The sequence below is a fragment of the Canis lupus genome, chromosome 15, assembly GCF_003254725.2.
Source record: "Canis lupus dingo isolate Sandy chromosome 15, ASM325472v2, whole genome shotgun sequence".
NCBI classification, from domain to species: Eukaryota; Metazoa; Chordata; class Mammalia; order Carnivora; family Canidae; genus Canis; species Canis lupus.
In genome coordinates, this window is record NC_064257.1 from 35,300,493 (window position 1) to 35,321,529 (window position 21,037).

Here is a 21,037-nt window from a genome sequence, read left to right on the forward strand (position 1 = left end):
CAACTTTTACCCTGATTTTGATGTATGCTATTCTCATGTATGTTACACAAAAATATGTCATAATTCATAATCTATCAGGGTTAAGGTTTTTAGCTGAGGGCAAGAGAAACAAACTGGCTAATTTAAGCAAACAAACAAAACCAAAGAAATGTATTAAAGAACTCAGAAAATATTTGGAAAGGTGGAAGACTCAGGCTTGCAGAGTCCACTGACAGGGAAAGTCCACTGACAGGGAAAGTGTCCCAAATCGTGCTGTAAAACTTGTCCACTAGGGATGTCACAGCCACAGCTACTGGAGCGGACTCTGGAGCTTGCCCTGCAGGCTGTGCTGACCTGGAACACTGCCTTGAGAACCACAGCCGCCACAGCCTCTTGGAGCCATGTGGAACTGACAGCCCTCCCTGCCTACGGGGTCTGGGCAACCCCTGCAGCTGCATGAAAATCTGGGGCAGGCTCATAGGACTGGTGGCATGTGGGTCATGTGCCTGGGCCCTAGTTTCAGAGGGGACTGAATCTGACATTTTTGTCATCTATAGTGGCAGCGCATGCTGCCTTGGCAAGTAGAGGAGCCCCCAGACATGGAAAGTGGGTTCACATGCTGGATGGGCAAAAAAACAAAGGTAGTTGTCCACAACAAAAAAAATTCCTACAAACTCTTGGTTATGGAAATTTAGGTAGTTTTCTTTTTCTTTTTTTAAGATTTATTTACTTATTTTAGAAAGAAAGGGAGTGAGCATGAGTGGTGACAGGGGTAAGAGGAGAGGGAGAGAGAGAATCCTAAGCAGACTCTCTGCTGAGTGCAGGGCCCAACGCAGGCCTCCATCCCACCACCCATGAGATCATGACCTGAGCCAAAACTGTGAGTTTTGCCCCGCCCACCCAGGGCTCTGGTAGTTTCCTATTTTTAACTATTGCAAACTGTTGCAATGAGATTTTTGTATATTTCCTTCTTTTGCATATAAGATTTTTATTTTAATGTAAACTTATCAACTCTCTCCCTTATGTTTGTTTTTTGTGTGTGTTTGATTTACGAATTTATTTTCTACCTCAAGACAATAAAAATATTCTCCTTATGTTTTCTTCTAAATATTTTATTATTTGGATTTTTATATTCAGCTCTTTAATTTACTGGCAACTTATGATGGGAAGTAGAAATCTAAGATAGGTAGGTAGATAGATAACCAGTTGTCCCACCACCATAGATTTCCACACTGGTTTGTATTGCTATTTCTGTTGTGTATCAAATTTCCATATTGTCTGGGTCTGATTGGGGCTTTCTATTCTATTCCATTGGTCTAACTAGCCTGTGCCAATACCACACTATCTTTTTTTTTTAATTTTTATTTATTTATGATAGTCACAGAGAGAGAGAGAGAGAGAGAGAGAGAGAGAGAGGGGCAGAGACACAGGCAGAGGGAGAAGCAGGCTCCATGCACTGGGAGCCCGACGTGGGATTCGATTTCGGGTCTCCAGGATCACGCCCCGGGCCAAAGGCAGGCGCTAAACCGCTGCGCCACCCAGGGATCCCAATACCACACTATCTTAGTTACTATTACTTCCTATAAGGTCTTGGGATGCCTGGGTGGCTCAGTGGTTAGGCATCTGCCTTTGGCTCAGGTCCCATATCAGGTTCATTAAAGGGAGCCTGTTTCTTTCTCTGCCTATGTCTCTGCCTCTCTCTGTGTCTCTCATGAATGAATAAATAAAAACTTTAAAAATAAATAAATAGGGATGCCTGGGTGGCTCAGCTGTTGAGCGTCTGCCATTGGCTCCGGGCGTGATCCCAGAGTTCCAGGATCAAGTCTCGCATCAGGCTCCATGCAGGGAGCCTGCTTCTCCTTCTGCCTATGTCTTTGCCTCTCTATCTCTCATGAATAAATAAACAAAATCTTTTTAAAAATTTAAAAATAAATAAAAGGTCTTAAAGTCTTGTACAGCAAATCCTTCCACTTTATTTTTCCTCTTCAAATGCACTAATGCTATTTCTAGAGTTAGCAATCTTATACCCTAAAGAGCACATAATTTTAAAAAACTCCAACTTTTAGCACGTATGATCTGGTCCACAATACGAATGGTAAAGAGTAACAAGAGACATAACAATACCACCTTTGCCAGTGGCAAGACAGTAGCAGAGAGCTCTGAGAGCAAGATGCAGGGAGTTACCATCGAATAAATCAGACGTGTTTGGAATTAAGGTTCTGATCTCTATCCTGTAAAGAACAGGCTGCTAAAAGTCCCAGCCCCAGTAACACCTTCTTTTCCCATGGCCACTTACTCTTTCGTCCCCACCCTTGTCTACAGAAACCTATCACAGGTAAATACAGAGCATACCAACATCAGGGCTTCTGAAGAGGCATTCTGAGCATCCCTGAGTAATTCCAGTCTATCAACTACTGTGCCTAACAACCAGGACTAAATTAAGCTGCTTGCCTGCCTGGAGACTTGGTCTGCAGTATTCCGAATATTCTTGGGGCAGGACACCCACCCCATCATTACTGGACGTGATTCTGAAAGTAAGCCTCAGGGTTCTGGGTGGTGGCAACTGAAAACACACTAGGCAGGGAGAGGTAAACAGACACACACACTTAACATACTCAGTGCACACTCAATACACAGAGACACACTACATCACAGAAAGAGAGAGGAAAAACTTTCCACTCAAATGAGCCTATAATCCAAAATTCCAAAACATACCAAGAAAGCTAATTCTAACAAAGACAATCCACAAAATCAATAGTCAAAATATGGATTCCATCTAGACAAAATTAAAATAATAGGGCAAATCTAAAAAGGGAAAAGAGAGAATCCCAAGCAGACTGGGTGCTCAGCCTGGAGCCCTATGCAGGGCTCTTTCCCTTTCCTTCTCTTTCTCAAAAAAAAAAAAAAAAAAAAAAAAAGGTGGGAGAAAGGATGCATTAATACTACACACTTATGAATTGTCACCATAGACCTCACACTGATTTTACTTCTTTTGTCAAATGGCACTTATATAGACAGGGCTTGAAGTAAGTTCTGGAGCTGAAAACCGCATTTATTTATAGACTGCTATAGCTTTAGCAGCATTCTGTCAAAATACTGTATTATGCTGCACAGACACTATTCCACTCACATTTTCTGAGATGAACCTGGGCTCTTAAAATTCTATTCTTACTCTTTGAAGCAAGTTGCATACTTCCTGGTAGGATGGATGGATCTGTAGACGAAGGGATATTTCAACTTACACCTGTAATTCAGCCCCACCAATAATGACTATGAAACACTGCACAGAATATGGCACCTTGCTTGTGCTTAATAGGAGAAATTGGAACTAGAATGTGACTACATGGGGACTTTATAGGTTTATTGGCTGACCTACAGCTATACCTTAGTGTGTTTGTACACTTGTTCATTTCTTTCAGCATTTTAGGACATCCAAACATTATTACACTACCAGCATTTTCCTGTGCATTAACCTCTGCATTGAAAACTTAAACTGTATAAATACATGCATTTAAAACATTTAGATGGATATATTTTTTGTATGTGTACTGCTCTTCTCAGCTTTATTCAATACACTTGCATTTTAAGGGTTGCATTGGCAATTTTAACTTCCAATGTGTATCATGATAGAAGGTGCTGCCTTACTGGAATGAATGGAAAGCAAAGTTACCATATTGAGGGCCCATAGACCATGTGCTAGAAATAAATCTGTTCAGTCCTTTAAGAATTAGGTCGGTGGGCTAGGCAAAACAGAAATAAACTTTTTTAAAAGCAAAGGGAATTACCAAGACTCTTAATATATAGATGGATATAGAGTCCATCTCAATTTCTTATGCAATAGAATAGCATGTTACTCTCACTAACAGGCTGGCTTATACTAACTGCCTTACTTAGGGGCATTATGGGATGTGGTAGACAGTGCTAAAAACTTGATATGCTTCATCCTATTTAATTCTTTCATAGTCTTGTGAAGTAGGTATTATTATCCCCATTCTATGGATAGAGAAACAGAGGCTTAGAGAGGGACGTGATTGCTGAAATATCATAGCTAATATCCTCTGCTAGTGTGTTATCAGGATGTTATGCTGTTTTCCCTCTGTCAGGTGTCAGCCAGCCTGTCCTCCATGTACAAGATTTAGCTAGAAATTGAACTAGAGCATGGAAATCATATGGAGAAGTGTTGCACTTAAGAGGATTTTCTCATGCTTGGTGCTTAAGCCTTTATGCTTATTTCAAGATTTAGAGTACAATTGCAGATTTAAAAGTTTCCATTAAAAATAAAATAAAATTTTCCATTAAGTTTTTATAGAAATAAATGGAGCCCTGATTGAATTAATATCAATCTCTTCAGATGTCATTGCAACATATAACCAAGCCATAAAGATAATTCTACATTATTATTAGATAATTATACAAATGTGAAATGACTGGGTTTTCACTTCTCACAGGAAATTTAAAAGTCTGAATAAATGTCTTAGGCCTACCTTACACAGTGTTTGCTTGCTGCATCACTATGAATTTTAAAGGATTTGATTAATTTTGCTACTTGGACCCATGATCTGGCCCCAATCCTGCTTATCCTATCTTCCATATCCTAAGCACCAGCAAAACCCAACTGCTCAGCATTCCTCCAATTTGCCTGCACTGTCCCCTCTATATGCCTTTGCTTAAATCCCTGCTCTGCTCACTAGCTGTGTCTTTGTGGGGTGGAGAGGGCAGCATGGGATTAATTATAATTGTACTCCTGAGTTGTGTCATGAGGATTAAATTAAATCCTGCAAGTACAGTGTTTTGCATGGTACTGAGTGTATAGGGAACATTCAATAGATGTTAACCATCCTTGACGTTATTAGTACCATCACCATCCTTATTACACATCTTGCCCCCTGGGGTATCATCTCTCCCTACTTGCATATCCCAGTTCTCCCAGTCATTCCAGACCCTATTCAAAGGCTCCTGGAAAAAATCCTTTCTAAAAAAAATCTCTCCTTCCATAAAATTCCTTCAGCATTCTATCTCTCTGCTTTCTTTCTTAGTTTCCATTGATTAATGGTATACATGAATACTTTGAAGTCTTCAGAGGACAGGGACCAAGTCTTTGTATTGCTAACTGATTGCCCACATGCCTGTAGGCAGCAATGACAGTTTTTGGTTGAATGAATTCATTTTGTGACCAGGTATCTGATAGGACTGCTTGTTTAGTGGCATTTATAAAGTCTGCTGCCAATGCTTTATTCTTTTTTAAAAGATTTTGTTTATTTATTTTAGAGAGAGAGAGAGAGACAGAGCATGAGCAGGGGAAGGGGCAGAGGGAGACAGAGAAAAGCAGGCTTCCTGCTCGGGATGTGAGGCTGGATCCCAGGACTATGACCTGAGCCAAAGGCAGACACTTAAAAACTGAACCACTTAGGCACCCCTGCCTATGCTTTAAATACAAGAAACATTTCCTTTATGGCATTTGCCACTTTTGTTTAAATTTACTGTTTTCAATAATGTTGCTGAAGCAGTATTAGGATTGGGAGCTTTAGAGATTCTCTGTTCCTAGGGGTCTTAGCAGATGTCTGCCCAACTGGCCTGTAGTACTAGTGGTGAGAGGGGGCAAAGCTTCTTTTGCAGCTTCCTAAGGCTGCCACCCTGTGTAGATTCCAGTGTAGAGACAACCTACCCCTTGGATACCCACTACACTACCCTCTGCCACCCAGACCTGGATGGAGGTGACATCTGGGCCTTTTCCACTTGAGGTGGGAAGCATCTCTGTTTGGTAACTTGTCTCAGAGATACAAATGCATAGAGAACTTGGCTTTTTATGCTGGTAAAGAAAACAAGGGCACTTTTTTCTCAGGAGAACTGTGGGAGAAGGCAAGGGAAGCATAACTCCTGGCCCTCACTTACTGTTACCAGAGTCAGGAGTACTTCAGCCCAAACATATGGTCAGGTTTCAAATATGTGCTCGCCAAAGAGATGAAAACAAACTAAATCTGATTCCTGATTCTTGATTCGAATTCCTCTTAGGAAGCAGGGTGGGGAGAATTCACATGCTTGAATCTAGGCATATAAATTTGTCCCACTTTTAGGAAAAATATTTCATTGGTAGCACATAAGTGGCAACACCTTAGCCCACCCTACTTAGAAGTCTTGTGTGGGGATCCCTGGGTGGCGCAGCGGTTTGGCGCCTGCCTTTGGCCCAGGGCGCGATCCTGGAGACCCGGGATCGAATCCCACATCAGGCTCCCGGTGCATGGAGCCTGCTTCTCCCTCTGCCTATGTCTCTGCCTCTCTCTCTCTCTCGTGACTATCATAAATAAATAAAAAAATTAAAAAAAAAATAAAATAAAAAAGCTAAAAAAAAAAGAAGTCTTGTGTGAAGCAACGTCACACGTCTTGCTCAGCATTTGGAGGAGAACTGGATGAGACATCCGTCTGAAGCTCTTTCAAATATAAACTGTACTAGGAATTATTAAGACAAATGAGGCTGGTACCTGAAGGACTGATCTCTGACTGGGGTCTTCTGGATGTGAAAGAGAGGCACAGGATTAAAGACACCTTTCAGTTTTAGGAAGGTATTCCGGTATCGAGGATACTCCTTATTCTCATCTTTTCCCTCTGCACTTTGTTGCAGAGGAAATCTTGCTGATGAGACTTTTTGTTTCCTGATCACTTTTTTTGGAACGTTGGGCATTTTGCCTATGTGTAGGGATTCTATTCCTGAAATGTAAACAGAATATTCATCACTGAAAACCTTTGGTGGACCATGGTATCTATAGATTGAGCCGTATGGGTTAAGTTGGCTGCACTAATCTGGATTTTCAGAAGTGCCTTTCTATTGGTTCTCCTTATTTTAAGTGCAATTCTTGGTTGCCTGGAGGATACATAGCATCTATATGGAAAATTTCTAGGTTATCAACAAATCTAATCCATGGGAGTTTGATTGTCTGTGCTTATCTTATGCCAGGTAATGTGCCAAACACTTTAAATGAATTATCCAACTGAAGTAAGTGCCCTCCTGAGGTGAGTACTCTTATTTTCATGATATCACAGACAAGTCCATGATCACTCAGCTAGAACGAGGCAGAACCAGGCTTTGAACCGGTCTGTTTAACTCTGAAGACTGTGCTTTGACCATGCAACAGATCAATGCTTCCTAGCCTTTTTTTTTTCTTCAATCACATAGAAACTGTAAACTGTCAACCCCTATACATACAGATTCTTATCATAGAAAATCTGATATAAAAAAAGAAAATATGATGTATTGGTATGGCACACTAGGCTGCTTGCAGGTGGAATCAACTATCCTAGGGATTCAATCACCCCTACTTAGTCACTGCCTGGAGGACTAAGGATTTCCATTTCTTAGTTCTTGTGTAAAAACATCTGTGGCAAATCCTTTGGAATACTCTACAGTATGCCATAATGAGTAGCAAATTACTTCCTCAAGTGGAGAAGCTTGCTTTTTTGGAGATTATTTGCAGATTCTGTTCTTGTGAATTTGCCTATTCACTACAGTTTATTTGTAACCCTAAGTCAATATCTGCAGCACTTCCATGGTCACTTGTAGATGTGTGGAGCTATGAAAAATTTAAGTGGCAACTTGCATTTTCCCAGTTGAGGTTGAACAAGGAGATGCTCTGTCTTCTTGCTTCCACTCTCATGCTATATGCAAGTGTCCTTAACGTGGTCTATTCAGTGCCAAAATTTTTGCATCTTTGTGCTGTTTGTTGGTGATTTTGCTGTTTAAAATGGACTTCAAGGGACCCCTGGGTGGCACAGCGGTTTGGCGCCTGCCTTTGGCCCAGGGCGCGATCCTGGAGACCCGGGATCGAATCCCACGTCAGGCTCCTGGTGCATGGAGCCTGCTTCTCCCTCTGCCTATGTCTCTGCCTCTCTCTCTCTCTCTCTCTCTCTCTCTGTGTGTGACTATCATAAATAAGTAAAAAATAAAAAATGTTAAATAAAATAAAATAAAATGGACTTCAAGTGTAGTGCTGAAGTGCTGTCTAGCATCCCAAAGTGCAAGAAGGCTGTGAAGGTCCGTACAGAGAAAATACAGGTGTTAAATAGGCTTAGTTCAAGCATGAGTTATAGTGCTATTGGCCATCAGTTCAATGTTAATGTGTTAACAATATATATAAAAAAAGATGTCTTCATTGCATCTGAATCTTTGGGGTAAATCCCCAACAGTGCAATTGCTGGGTCATAGGGCAGGTCTATTTTTAACTCTGAGGAACCTCCACACAGTTTTCCAGAGTGGCTGCACCAGTTCACATTCCCACCAACAGTGTAAGAGGGTTCCCTTTTCTCTGCATCCTCTCCAACATTTGTCGTTTCCTGCCTTGTTAATTTTCCCCATTCTCACTGGTGTGAGGTGGTATCTCATTGTGGTTTTGATTTGTATTTCCCTGATGGCAAGTGATGCAGAGCATTTTCTCATGTGCATGTTGGCCATGTCTATGTCTTCCTCTGTGAGATTTCTGTTCATGTCTTTTGCCCATTTCATGATTGGTTTGTTTCTTTGGTGTTGAGTTTAAGAAGTTCTTTATAGATCTTGGAAACTAGCCCTTTATCTGATACGTCATTTGCAAATATCTTCTCCCATTCTGTAGGTTGTCTTTTAGTTTTGTTGACTGTATCCTTTGCTGTGCAAAAGCTTCTTATCTTGATGAAGTCCCAATAGTTCATTTTTGCTTTTGTTTCTTTTGTCTTCGTGGATGTATCTTGCAAGAAGTTACTGTGGCCGAGTTCAAAAAGGGTGTTGCCTGTGTTCTCCTCTAGGATTTTGATGGAATCTTGTCTCACATTTAGATCTTTCATCCATTTTGAGTTTATCTTTGTGTATGGTGTAAGAGAATGGTCTAGTTTCATTCTTCTGCATGTGGATGTCCAATTTTCCCAGCACCATTTATTGAAGAGACTGTCTTTCTTCCAATGGATAGTCTTTCCTCCTTTATCGAATATTAGTTGACCATAAAGTTCAGGGTCCACTTCTGGGTTCTCTATTCTGTTCCATTGATCTATGTGTCTGCTTTTGTGCCAGTACCACACTGTCTTGATGACAAAGATTCAGATGCAATGAAACGCCGGGACACCTGCACCCCGATGTTTATAGCAGCAATGTCCACAATAGCCAAACTGTGGAAGGAGCCTAGGTGTCCATCGAAAGATGAATGGATAAAAAAAAAAAAGAAAGATGAATGGATAAAGAAGATGTGGTTTATGTATACAATGGAATATTACTCAGCCATTAGAAACGACAAATACCCACCATTTGCTTCAACGTGGATGGAACTGGAAGGTATTATGCTGAGTGAAGTAAGTCAATCAGCGAAGGACAAACAGTGTATGTTCTCATTCATTTGGGGAATATAAACAATAGTGAAAGGGAATAGAAGGGAAGGGAGAAGAAATGTGTGGGAAATATCAGTAAGGGAGACAGAACATAAAGACTCCTAACTCTGGGAAACGAACTAGGGGTGGTGGAAGGGGAGGAGGGCAGGGGGTGGGGGTGAATGGGTGACAGGCACTGAGGGGGACACTTGACGGGATGAGCACTGGGTGTTATTCTGTATGTTGGTAAATTGAACACCAATAAAAAATTATTTTATTAAAAAATAATAAAAAAATTAAAAAAGATGTCTTCAGACAGAAACACATAAAATAAAGTTATGTATTTATAGGTTGACAAAAATACTGTGACCAGAGGCTCAGAGGAACTTCACCCTGCATTTCTCCTAGGAGCTCTGGTTCAATATTGACTAATTCAGTGTGTGTGGAGACTTTATAGAAACTGTGAATATGAGAATCAGCCATGACCTGAAACTGATGGGCTCTATAATCAAACATGAGCTGTGAGCTGACATTGCAATAGCACATTCTAATGGAGTACATAGGTTTCTTCTCAACACGGCAAATGAACAAAAGGCATTAGCAAGGACTGAGGTTTTGATGCAGAGACTGAACCATGGTGGTTGAAGGGTAAGAGTATTTTCTGATCTGAAATATGAATATGAAAGTACCTTCCCTTATGAAAACGCATAAGTGTTCCAACTGATTATCTTCTCCAAAAAGAGAAAGGAAATGAAATTAAAGTCATTTCCTTAGATATTTTTGCTATGGCTAATCACCTAGATTCATGATAAGAATCTATATGTATACTGCTTCACAGTTTACAAACTCACTACCTTGGGAACTTTGGAAGGAAGAAGCATTCGAATGTTGATCTTCTGGAAGTCTGAATGATGGGAACAGGTTATATGGAACAATAAAATGGATTCCATAACTGACCCAATGCAAATCTGTAGTAATACAGCCAGTGAAATAGGATGTGCTTGACCTTCTTCTGTAGTCTTCTTAATTTAATACCTGTTGCGATGTCAGACATAGGGTTTATGTCCATTTTAGGATCAAATGTGGCCATTTTCATTCTGTCTGTTAAACTTGGCTTCAAAATAGGAAATTATATATATACATATTAATTCATATAGATTATTTAATATATAGTTATAAAACATCAACTCATTCATTTATTTACTTACTCATTCAATCAGTAGCTTGTCCAACAAATGCTTATCAGGTTATCAGGCCCCTTTATGGGCCAGGTACTTTGCCAGAAACTGAGACTACCGATATATATAAAAGTCATGTCCCCCTTTTTAAAATTTTTTAAAAGATTATTTATTTATTTATTCATGAGAGACACAGAGAGAGAGAGAGACAGAGACAGAGACAGAGGCAGAGGGAGAAGCAGGCTCCATGCAGGAGCTTGACATGGGACTCGATCCCAAGTCTCCAGGATCAGGCCCTGGGCTGAAGACGGCACTAAACCACTGAACCACCCAGGCTGCCCAAAAGTCACGTCCCCTTGTGAGTATACTTAATGCCACTGAATTATGCATTTAAAAATGGCTAAAATGGTCAATTTTGTATGATGTATATTTTACCACAACAAAAAATGAGAAAAAGCCATGCTCCCTATCCTCAAGGAGCTCACAGTCTGTGGAAAAACTAGATTACACTAGATTTAATTACAATTAAAATTAGAAATACCATATGATCCAATGATTCCACTACTGGGTATTTGCCCAAAGAAAATGAAGGGAGAGCAAGACCTCAGTGGGTAAGAGAAACAATTACAGGGATATGCATAATGCAACAACTTTATGCATGTAGCAAAAGGCAATTATCCCTGCCATCGGTCCATACCGAAAAGAGTACATGATGAAAACAGCAATGTTGGTGGATAGACAGGCTTGCTGAGGTCAGTTCTCCCATCCCCTGCTGGCCCTTAGTTAATGCTCCTTTGAGACCTGTGTGGACAGTCACATAGGCAGGTCCCTGCTGCCCCTCATGTGATTGGTTTCTTGAGCTGTTTTTCCTTCCTTGCTTCCGCTTATTTTACATTCTACAATAATAAACCCGAGACCCAACTGGACTCGGGGCTTCCCCTCGGCACCTGTTCTTCTTGGCGGTGCCTGATGGTGAAGCCTTTTTGGGCCTCTCTTTGTTCCAAGATACTGGACTCTGAGTAATTGTTTCATCTCTTATCAGAATGTGCCACGTGGCAAACACCGATTCAAAAAGATATATGCAACCCTATGTTTATTGTAGCATTATTTACAATAGCCAAGATATGAATGCAACCTAAGGATCCATCAACAGATGGATGGATAAGGAAGATACACTATTCATAATGGGATATTATGAAGCCATAAAAAAAGGATGAGATCTTTCCATTTGCAAAACATGAATGGACCTAGGAAGTACTATGCTAAGTGAAATAAGTCGGACAGAGAAAGACAAATACCATACGATTTCACTTATATATGAAGTTTAAAAAGAAAACAAATGAATAAACAAACAAAAAGTAGAATCAGACCTATATATCAGACAAACTAATGGTTATGGTTGCCAGAGAGATGGGGGTGGAGAAAGGGGCAAAATGGGTGAAGAGAAATGGGAGATATAGGCTTTCAGTTACGCAATGCATAAGTCATGAGAATAAAAGGTACAGAATAAGGAATATAGTAAATGAATTGTCATAGTGTTGTATGGTAACAGATGGTAGCTACACTTGTGTTGAGCATAGCATAAGGTATAGAGAAGTTCAATCACTATGCTGTACCCTGAAAATAATGTAACATTGTATGTCAACTATATTAAAACAAAACCAAAACAATTATAATATAGCACAAGGGCTACTTAGATATAAGCACATAGTGTTAAAAAAAAGCTTAAGCAGCAAGTTTAACACTCAAAATGTTGAGTTTCTACTTAGCAGAAGAAAGTTTCAAAAAAGTACATCATGAAGATATTAGACTTTAAAATACATGTAGTGAGCAGTACACATGATCTTTTCATAATAGAGTGGTTACTTAAGTTTGGATGAGCTTATGTGACTAGGAAAATTGTTGATAATTCAGTGTTATTCATTAAGTATACATAATTATATGGACATTTTCATATTTACATACAAAAGGTGCACATATATAAACTCGTTATCCAATTGGGTGTTATGACAGAGCCTGATGAAGATATAAGAGATGAGCAGAACCCAGAAACAATCTGAAGAAAGTACAGAGTTGAATGACCCATGAAGACATTAATGAAGTGGATAGCAAGAATTTTAAGAAATTTGGTTTACAAAAATCAGACATAAAGTTGAAATTTTAATTTGAACCTGGGAAAATCAATCCTATCAGAAGGGCTTGCATTTAAACTCTCTTGTTATAATGACTCTGAAAGGGACTGAGAACCCATCCAAGATGTTGATAAAAATTACCCAAAAATATATATCCTAGGCACTGAGTCTCAGACTCAAAAATCTGATAAAGAATCCCTAGAAAAATTTAGAACTCAAATAGAGAAATAAATTAATCTGACAATGTTAGAACTTTAATGTGTATTAATGAATTTTGAATCATTGAGATAATCTTATGTATTTGTTATGTTTGAAATATTAAAGAGATTTTGGTAAATTAGAGAATCTGAGAGATTACACTTGGGCTTTCAATTTAAATTGAATCAACTGATTTTAGACTTCTGATTATTAAGCTTTAAGGTGTAAGATCATTTGACTAAGTTCAAAAAGTAATTGGAGTATTTAAGAGAACTTGAGATTTCTCCAATTTATTTGCTTTACAAAAATTAATAACTTGAGAATATTTTGCGAGGGTTGTAAATATGCATGTGAGGTACTTAAAGGGGAGCAAAATATATTAAAAATAAAAACACACTTTAAAAATATATGAGGTTGTTATTCATTAAGTTGTATGTGAGTCTGTTTATGGAGATACAGTCAGTTAAATTTGAGTTAATCAAACATTAATCAAGGAAAGGTAAAGGCAACTGTTACCTTATTAGAGTCTATAGATAAAATAAATACATTTTTAGTGGACCTAAAACAATCTGAACTGATCCCAGGACCCTGGGATCATGACCTGAGACGTGCCACCCAGGTGCCCCCAAACTGAGTTTTTAAATCGGTCACTTCAATAAAATAAATATTAATTTCGAAACCAAAGTGATTGCACTTTTCTACTCACAAAAATTTCCTAGATATTGAAACCCTCCACACTGGTTCCTTGCTTTTATTTTATTATTTTTTTAAAAAGATTTTTATTTATTTATTCATGAGAGACACACAGAGAGAGGCAGGTTATGGCAGAGGGAGAAGCAGGCTCCATGCAGGGAGCCCAATGTGGGATTCCAGGATCACGCCCTGGGCCAAAGGCAGACACCAAACTGCTGAGCCACCCAGGGATCCCCTGGTTCCTTGCTTTTAAAAGCCTCTCTCCATCACGTGTTTACTGAGTCGGTTAATCAAAACCGAAGCAAATTTCTCTAGATATTTTCTTTTAATAGAATGAAATTGACAAAATTATCCAAGAGTTGCTAAAAAGCAGAATTTGCTAACAAGGAAAGACTGTATATGGAGTTGATGAAATGAGATAGTTCACAGGCATGACCAACATCTGTAAGAAGTTCTTGAAAATATAAAAGCGAAAGGAGAAAGAAGTGTTTTTTTTCAAATGAAAAGTAAATGTATTACCAAAGTGGTAATACATGAATCTAAAAATTTTTGAAACATCCTGTCTCTCCCACAGGAACATAGACTCTGTAGGAATTATTTTTTTGAGTTTGTATAATTAACAGACTGAGCAAGAAGAACAAATAGGTGATAAAAATGAATAAAATAACATGAAAAAGCCCTTTGCATTTTCCCTTTCCATGCTGCTTCAAAGAGTAGGAGCTCATAATTGGATGATTTGGGAACATATCCCAGTCCTCTCAAATTCATGGCCCTTGTTATATCCATTTGATGCTCAAAGTGTGACTCTTCTACAGATCTCTCCTTCTGACCTGTGCTGAACCTGCCTCTTTTTTGAAGTCTTTTTTTTTTTTTAGGTACAATTTACATATAATAAACAGCATCCATTAAAGTGTATTGTTTAATGAGTTTTGACAAATGTATAGCCTTGTGAATACCACCAAAATAAAAATCTAGAGTATTTCCAACATCTTCCAAATTTCTCTCCTTGCCCTTGGCAAGCAACTCCCCCTGGACCCAAAGAGTCTTCGAGTTTCACATAGCTGGAATCAGATAGTGTGTGCTCTTTCATTTCTGGCTTCTTTTGCTCAGCATAATGTGTGGGTTTTTTTAAAGATTTTATTTATTTATTCACAAGAGACAGAGAGAGAGAGAGAGAGGCAGAGACACAGGCAGAGGGAGTAGCAGGCTCCACGCAGGGAGCCTGACGCGGGACCCTATCCCGGGTCCCCAGGATCAGGCCCTGGGCTGAAGGTGGCACTAAACCACTGAGCCACCTGGGCTGCCCTCAGCATAACGTTTTTAAGATTCATCTGTTTTGTGTATCAGTTGCTCATTCCTTTTTATTAGTGATATTCCATTGTATTATATGGAATAACCATTAACCAGTTGACGCATGTTTGGGTTGTTCCCAGTTTTTTTAAATTATGCATAAAGATGCTACAAACATTCATGTAGAAGTCTTTATGTGAAAATAGGTGACTGTCCTTGAGTAAATAAATACCTAGGAATGGAATTGCTGGGTCACACAGCAATTAAGTATAATTTTGACTTTATAAAGTGCTAAAATTCTTCCATATTGGCTATACCATTTTACACTTCCTCCAGCAGTGTATGAAAGTTCTGGTTGTTTCATGCCCTTGCTAGCACATGGTATTATCAATCTTTTATTCATAGCCATTCCTTTTTTTTTTTTTAAGATTTTATATATTTATTCATGAGAGATACAGAGAGAGAGAGGCAGAGACACAGGTAGAGGGAGAAGCGGGCTCCCCATGGGAAGCCTGAAGCGGGACCTGATCCTGGGACCCTGGTATCATGACCTGAGCTGAAGGCAGACATTCAACCACTGAGCCACCCAGGTGCCCCTCATTTATAGCTATTCTAAGGGGCATGAGATGTTAACTCATTATAGTTATAATTTGCATTTCCCTGAGGACTGGAGATGTTGAACGTCTTTCTGCGTGCTTTTTGGTCATTTATACCTTATTTCGCAACACGTTTGTTCAAATCTATTGCATATTTTTTATTGGATTGCCTTTTAATTGAGTTGTAGGAGTTCTTTATATACTCTGGATACAAGTCCTGTGTCAGATGTGGATATTATACATATTTTCTGCCTGTGGCTTGCCTTTTCATTTTCTTACTGGTATCTCTCAAAGATTTTAATTCCGACAAAGTCAAATTGATCATATTCCCTGAAGCTTTTTTGGAAATGAGGTATAGCTGCTGCTTTGGGTCAAGTATTGATGAACTTCAAATTTCTAGGAAGTGATTTAAATTGACTGAATCCTGAATATAGGTATTTTACTGGATTTTTATTAAATTCACTCTATATTTTTACTTTTGATTTTTCTGTGCATAGGAATGTCATGTTTTCAAGGGTATATGTGTGTTTTAAAAATAAAATTTAGAGAATAATGTATAAAGAATGACAAAAGGAACTCTCGTGTACCTACTACCCAGCTAAATAAACAGAACATTGTCAATACAATTAAACTTTAGTTCTCTATGCACCCATCCTCCCTTGTATTCCCTTCCTCCCCACAAGGGAAAGTGTTTGCCCTATTTTTATTTTGGTATTTTTGTTCTCTTGCTTTCACTATAACTTTATTTCACATGTATGAATTATTAAATAATAAGACAATATCCCTTACTTTCTTGTGAACTTGGTAACACATTAAAATTTGTGTTAGTTAATATGTATTCAGTTCTAGGTGTTTTGCAGTAAAAAGCTTCTCAGAAAGTTTCTTCTGCTAAAGTTTCTTCTGCTATACAGATGGAAGTAAAGGTGTCCAGCCAGATTTTTAAAAAACAGCCTTATTGAGATATAACTCATATCAGACAACGGCATCCATTACAAATGTAGAATTCAATGGCTTTTAGATTATTTGCAGAGATGCACAGAATTGTGCAATCACTTCCACAATTTTTTTTTAAGATTTTATTTATTTACTCATGAGAGACACAGAGGAGAGGGGGGCGGGCAGAGACACAGGCAGAGGGAGAAGCAGGCTCCATGGAGGGAGCCCGATGTGGGTGGGACTTGATCCCGGTACCTTAGGATCACACCCTGGGCTGAAGGCGGTGCTAAACTGCCGAGCCACCCAGGGATCCCTCACTTCTACAATATAATTTTAGAATACTTTTCTAAATTTTAGTACACTGTTCTCCCCACCCCCAAAAAATCCTCTGTCTCAATAAGCAGTCACCTCTATTTTTCCCTGCCCTTCAGCCTTAGGCTGACCTACCCTCTGCCTCTAAAGATTTTTCTGTTTTGGACATTTCATACAGATAGAATCATAGTATTTGTCATCATTTGTGACCTCCTTTTTCACTTAGCATAATGTTTTCAAGATTCACCCAGCATGTATCAGTATTTCAATCCTTTTTATGGCTGAATACTATTCTATTATATGGATAGAACACATTTTCTTTTCTTTTTTTTTTTTTTTTTTTTTTTTTTAGAAAACATTTTCTTTATCCATTTACAAGCTGGTGAAAAATGCTGTTATATACAAATTTTTACATGGACATGTTTACATTTCTTTATGAAGGAGTAAGAATTGGTGAGTCATATGATAACTCCATGTTTAACTTTTTGAATAACTATGAGGCTGTTTTCCAAAGTGGCTGCACCATTTTACATTCCCATCAGCAGTGAGGAATAAGAGTTCTAATTTTTCCATAAGTTCACCAACAATTGTTATTATCTGTCTTTTTAATTTTAGCCATCCTAATAGGTGTGAAGTGGTATTTTATTCTGGTTTTAATGCAGATTTCCCTGATGGCTAATTTTTTTGAATATCTTTTCATGGGCTAATTGGCCATTTATATACCTTCTTTGGACACATGTCTATCCAGATCTTTTTCTCATTAAAAAAATGAGTTCTTTATCTTTTTATTATTGAGTTGTAAGAGTTCTTTATATATTCTGGATACAAGTCCCTTATCAGACATATGATTTACAAACATTTTCTCCCATTTGTGAGTTATTTTTTCACTTGCTGGTGGTATTGTTAGTAGCATAAATGTTTTAAATTTTGATCAAGTCCATTAATCTATTTTTATTTTTTTCACTTTTGCTTTTGGTGTGGTATCTAGGAAAACCACTGTCAAAGCCAAGATCAGGAAGATTTACATTTACGTTTTCTTCTAAGAGTTTTATAGTTTCAGCTCCAACATTTAGGTCTATAATTGAAGAACGAGATCCAATTCCATTCTTTTGCATATGGATATCCAGTTTTCCCAGAATCATTTGTTGAAAAGACTATCTGTTCTTTAATGGTCTTGGAAACTCAGCCAGTCTTTTTTATTAAGGGAAAACCTTATCTCTATCTCCTCAGATTTCCATGGAAGGAGGGTTCTTCATTTCTTTTCTTCAAGATATCTTAGGAGGGCTGGCATGTTTGGTTTCTTCTTCCGTCCCTACAGTTCTCTTCACAAGTAAAGACACAACGTAGCTAGTGGAAGAACAGATGATAGTTACTTAACCTGCTCACATTTTCCAAAGTGGCACCTTTTCAACAGTTTTTAAGATAATTTGTTGTTCAGGCAATTGTTATGACTAAAATGAAAAAGATTTTGTTGAAGCAATCTGACAGAAAGATTCTGAAACAAATGAGGAAGACATTAGAAAGCAGCACCTTTTTTTCCTATGTGCCTCTCCCATAGCCAGGGAGGGGCAGGTGAAATTCCACCACACTGGACCACTTTTCTTCGTTGGGCCACACTGACTGCTCTCCCTGACCACTTCTTATGTAGTTTGCCTTGTATATCCAATCCATGTGTGAGAAGTCTACCAACAGGCATGTCTCTCTCTCTTCAGGTCTTCCAGCTTACACTTTAATGGGTTTTCTTCAATTTAGGGGAAGGTTTAGGGGGTCTCAGGTCCAAACTACCTACAATCCAGCTTTTCCAATACAACTCTACTAGTGAGGCCTATCCCTGATTAATTAATGCCTTGATTTAGGTGAAGGTGATCAAGAGGTACAAGCTTCCAGTTATAAATAGATAAATCACAGGGATGAAAAGTACAGTATGGGAAATATAGTCAATAGTACTGTAATAACTTTGTATGGTAACATGATAACTACACTTATGACGAGCATTTTGTAATGTATATAATTGTCAAATCATTATGTTGTACACCTGAAACTAACATAATACTGTATGTCAACTATACTTCAATTTAAAAATTTTTAAATAGGGCAGCCCGGGCGGCTCAGCGGTTTAGCACTGCCTTCGGCCCGGGGTGTGATCCTGGAGACCCAAGATGGATCCCGTGTCGGGCTCCCTGCATGGAGCCTGCTTCTCTCTCTGCCTGTCTCTGCCTCTCTCTGTCTCTCTCTCTCTCCTTTCTGTGTTTCTCATGAATAAATAAATAAAGTCTTAAAAAAATTTTTTTAAATAAATACCTTTATTTCTACTTGACTCCTTATCTCTATTTACAATCAGACTCAAAAAGGAAGAAGAGGGAGCAATAGGCACTTTCAGATTATTATTATTATATTTTTGTTTCATTCAGCAAGACATTCTTTAGATAGGTTATGTATCACCCAAGGTAGCATTTCTTTTTTTTCCTTTTTTTCTAAAATTTAAATTCAATTAATTAACATATAATGTATTACTAGTTTCAGAGGTAGAGTTTGGTGATTCATCAGTCTTATATAATACCCAATGCTCATTATATCATGTGCCCTCCTTAATGTTTATCATGCAGTTCCTCTTCCTTCCCGCCCTCCCCTCCAGCAACCACAGTTTATTTCCTATGATTAACAATCTCTTATGGTTTGTCTCCGTCTCTGATTTTGTCTTGTTTTATTTTTGACTCTTTTTGCCTGTGATCCTCTGCTTTGTTTACAAGGTAGCATTTCTATTTCATTCTTTACTAGGATTTTTTGGTTGAATTGGATTCATATCACTCATTTTATCTTAAATACATTTTCCCAACTCATTTTCTAATTGTCAAGATTAGCTTAATTTGCAAACATATTGGGTAGGGTGAGGAGCCTGTGAAAGGTAAAGGACTGGAAAGCCACTTGCCTTTCATGTCAGGGCATAAAGAAAGTAGATTGCAAGAAATGTCTGACAGAAAAAAATAATTCCCCAAAGTGTCAGATATCTGCCTATGAACTATGTGTACAGCTTCAAAAATAGAAAACTCAATAGTATACTTGTTGACAATTGTTGGTGTTTTGGTATACTGAGTTAGCTTATCAACTATTCACGTGAAATTCAACAAAGAAATTAGAACAACAAATTAATAAAAATTAAACAACAACAGAATCTCCTTTGAAAGTTCATGCCCTCCCATTCTTCTTCAGAAATACAACTCAAAGAACCTGAACCATGAAACATCTAAAAAACAAAAAGAACTCATCTTTCAGGAAGATTTGAAAAAGGAGTAAGTTTGCCACAGTTGAGAAGATGATTCAATATTCTTGCTTGCACAATCTTGAATATTTATTTTGAAGGGAGGGGATGTCTGGGAAAATTGCTGATTGTAGGCGTTATTTAGAGAAGTTACACAAAGGGACTCTCTTGATTATTTTGTGCTATTTGTGAACGTGAGAGATAAACATATCAGTCTCTATTAAGAAAGTAACACAAGAAGGCTTTTTGTGCCCTGTGGAGAAAGTGTCCTCATTCTAAGTCTTTGGAAAGTGTAGATTTCATGACAGAAATGAGTATAAATTATGATGTCAAACCTTCAGAGCTGCAATATTTTTTTTCTGATTTTTTTTTTTTTGCTAATATTACTTGTACTGTTTCATCTTTGTCGGGACTTTACATATTTCAAAAATTTTTTATTTCAAAAATAATTATTCAATATAAAAAAATTAGGCATACATCTTTCCAGTCTTTTAAAATACACATATAAGAATATATTTTTCTTTGATCAAAAGTGGAATCAAACAGCACATGCTATTTTATCATTTACTCTTTTCTCCTACACTTAACACACTCAATGAACATCAAAGGGATTTTGTGACACTACCTTCCCTAGAAACTAAAGACCGTGCATATGAAAAAAGCAAGTTTTTATATTAGAAAACCAAGACTGTAAGCACACTTCAATCAACTTACAAAGAGCATCATTTCTAAATAGTTTATATTAAGTAACTAAAAAATGATCACCAGTTTATTTTATTTTTTATTTTTTTTATGATCACCAGTTTAATAGCATCAAGCACCCTTGACAACTTAAGAGTTGAAGATTACCCAACTTGAGGGGAGAGAAGCTATAGAGGCCTGGACCAGAGAGTGTGGATTTGCCTTCCTCTATCTGAGACAGAAACCAGCAAGGGCCTTCTCATATGCATTGAATAGGGGAGGTGTGGGAATTATGGTGAGGGAGGGGCACTCCAAAAGGATCTAGCAGAACAAATAGAGGGAGATAAGACTTGGGTTCCCCATACATGTGAGCCTCAATGCAAGCTTGCCAGATTGTTCCCTTCCAGAACAACCACAAACCCAAACCACAGGCATGCTGCTAAGTCTGTCACAATGAGAAAG

At 38.2% G+C, this 21,037-nt stretch overlaps 1 protein-coding gene across 1 annotated transcript in view; it reads right to left on the reverse strand.

Moving 5' to 3' along the window:
* The window catches only part of LOC112654825 (uncharacterized protein C3orf20 homolog), a 107,561-nt gene that overhangs the window by 30,802 nt on the left and 55,722 nt on the right, over positions 1 to 21,037 (reverse strand). Inside the window, exons 6-7 of the mRNA XM_049093932.1 lie at positions 10,258 to 10,414; positions 6,459 to 6,684 (exon numbers count right to left, since the gene is read on the reverse strand). Of these exons, the coding sequence (XP_048949889.1) occupies positions 6,459 to 6,684; positions 10,258 to 10,414 (383 nt within the window). The remainder of the gene's footprint in view (positions 1 to 6,458; positions 6,685 to 10,257; positions 10,415 to 21,037) is intronic.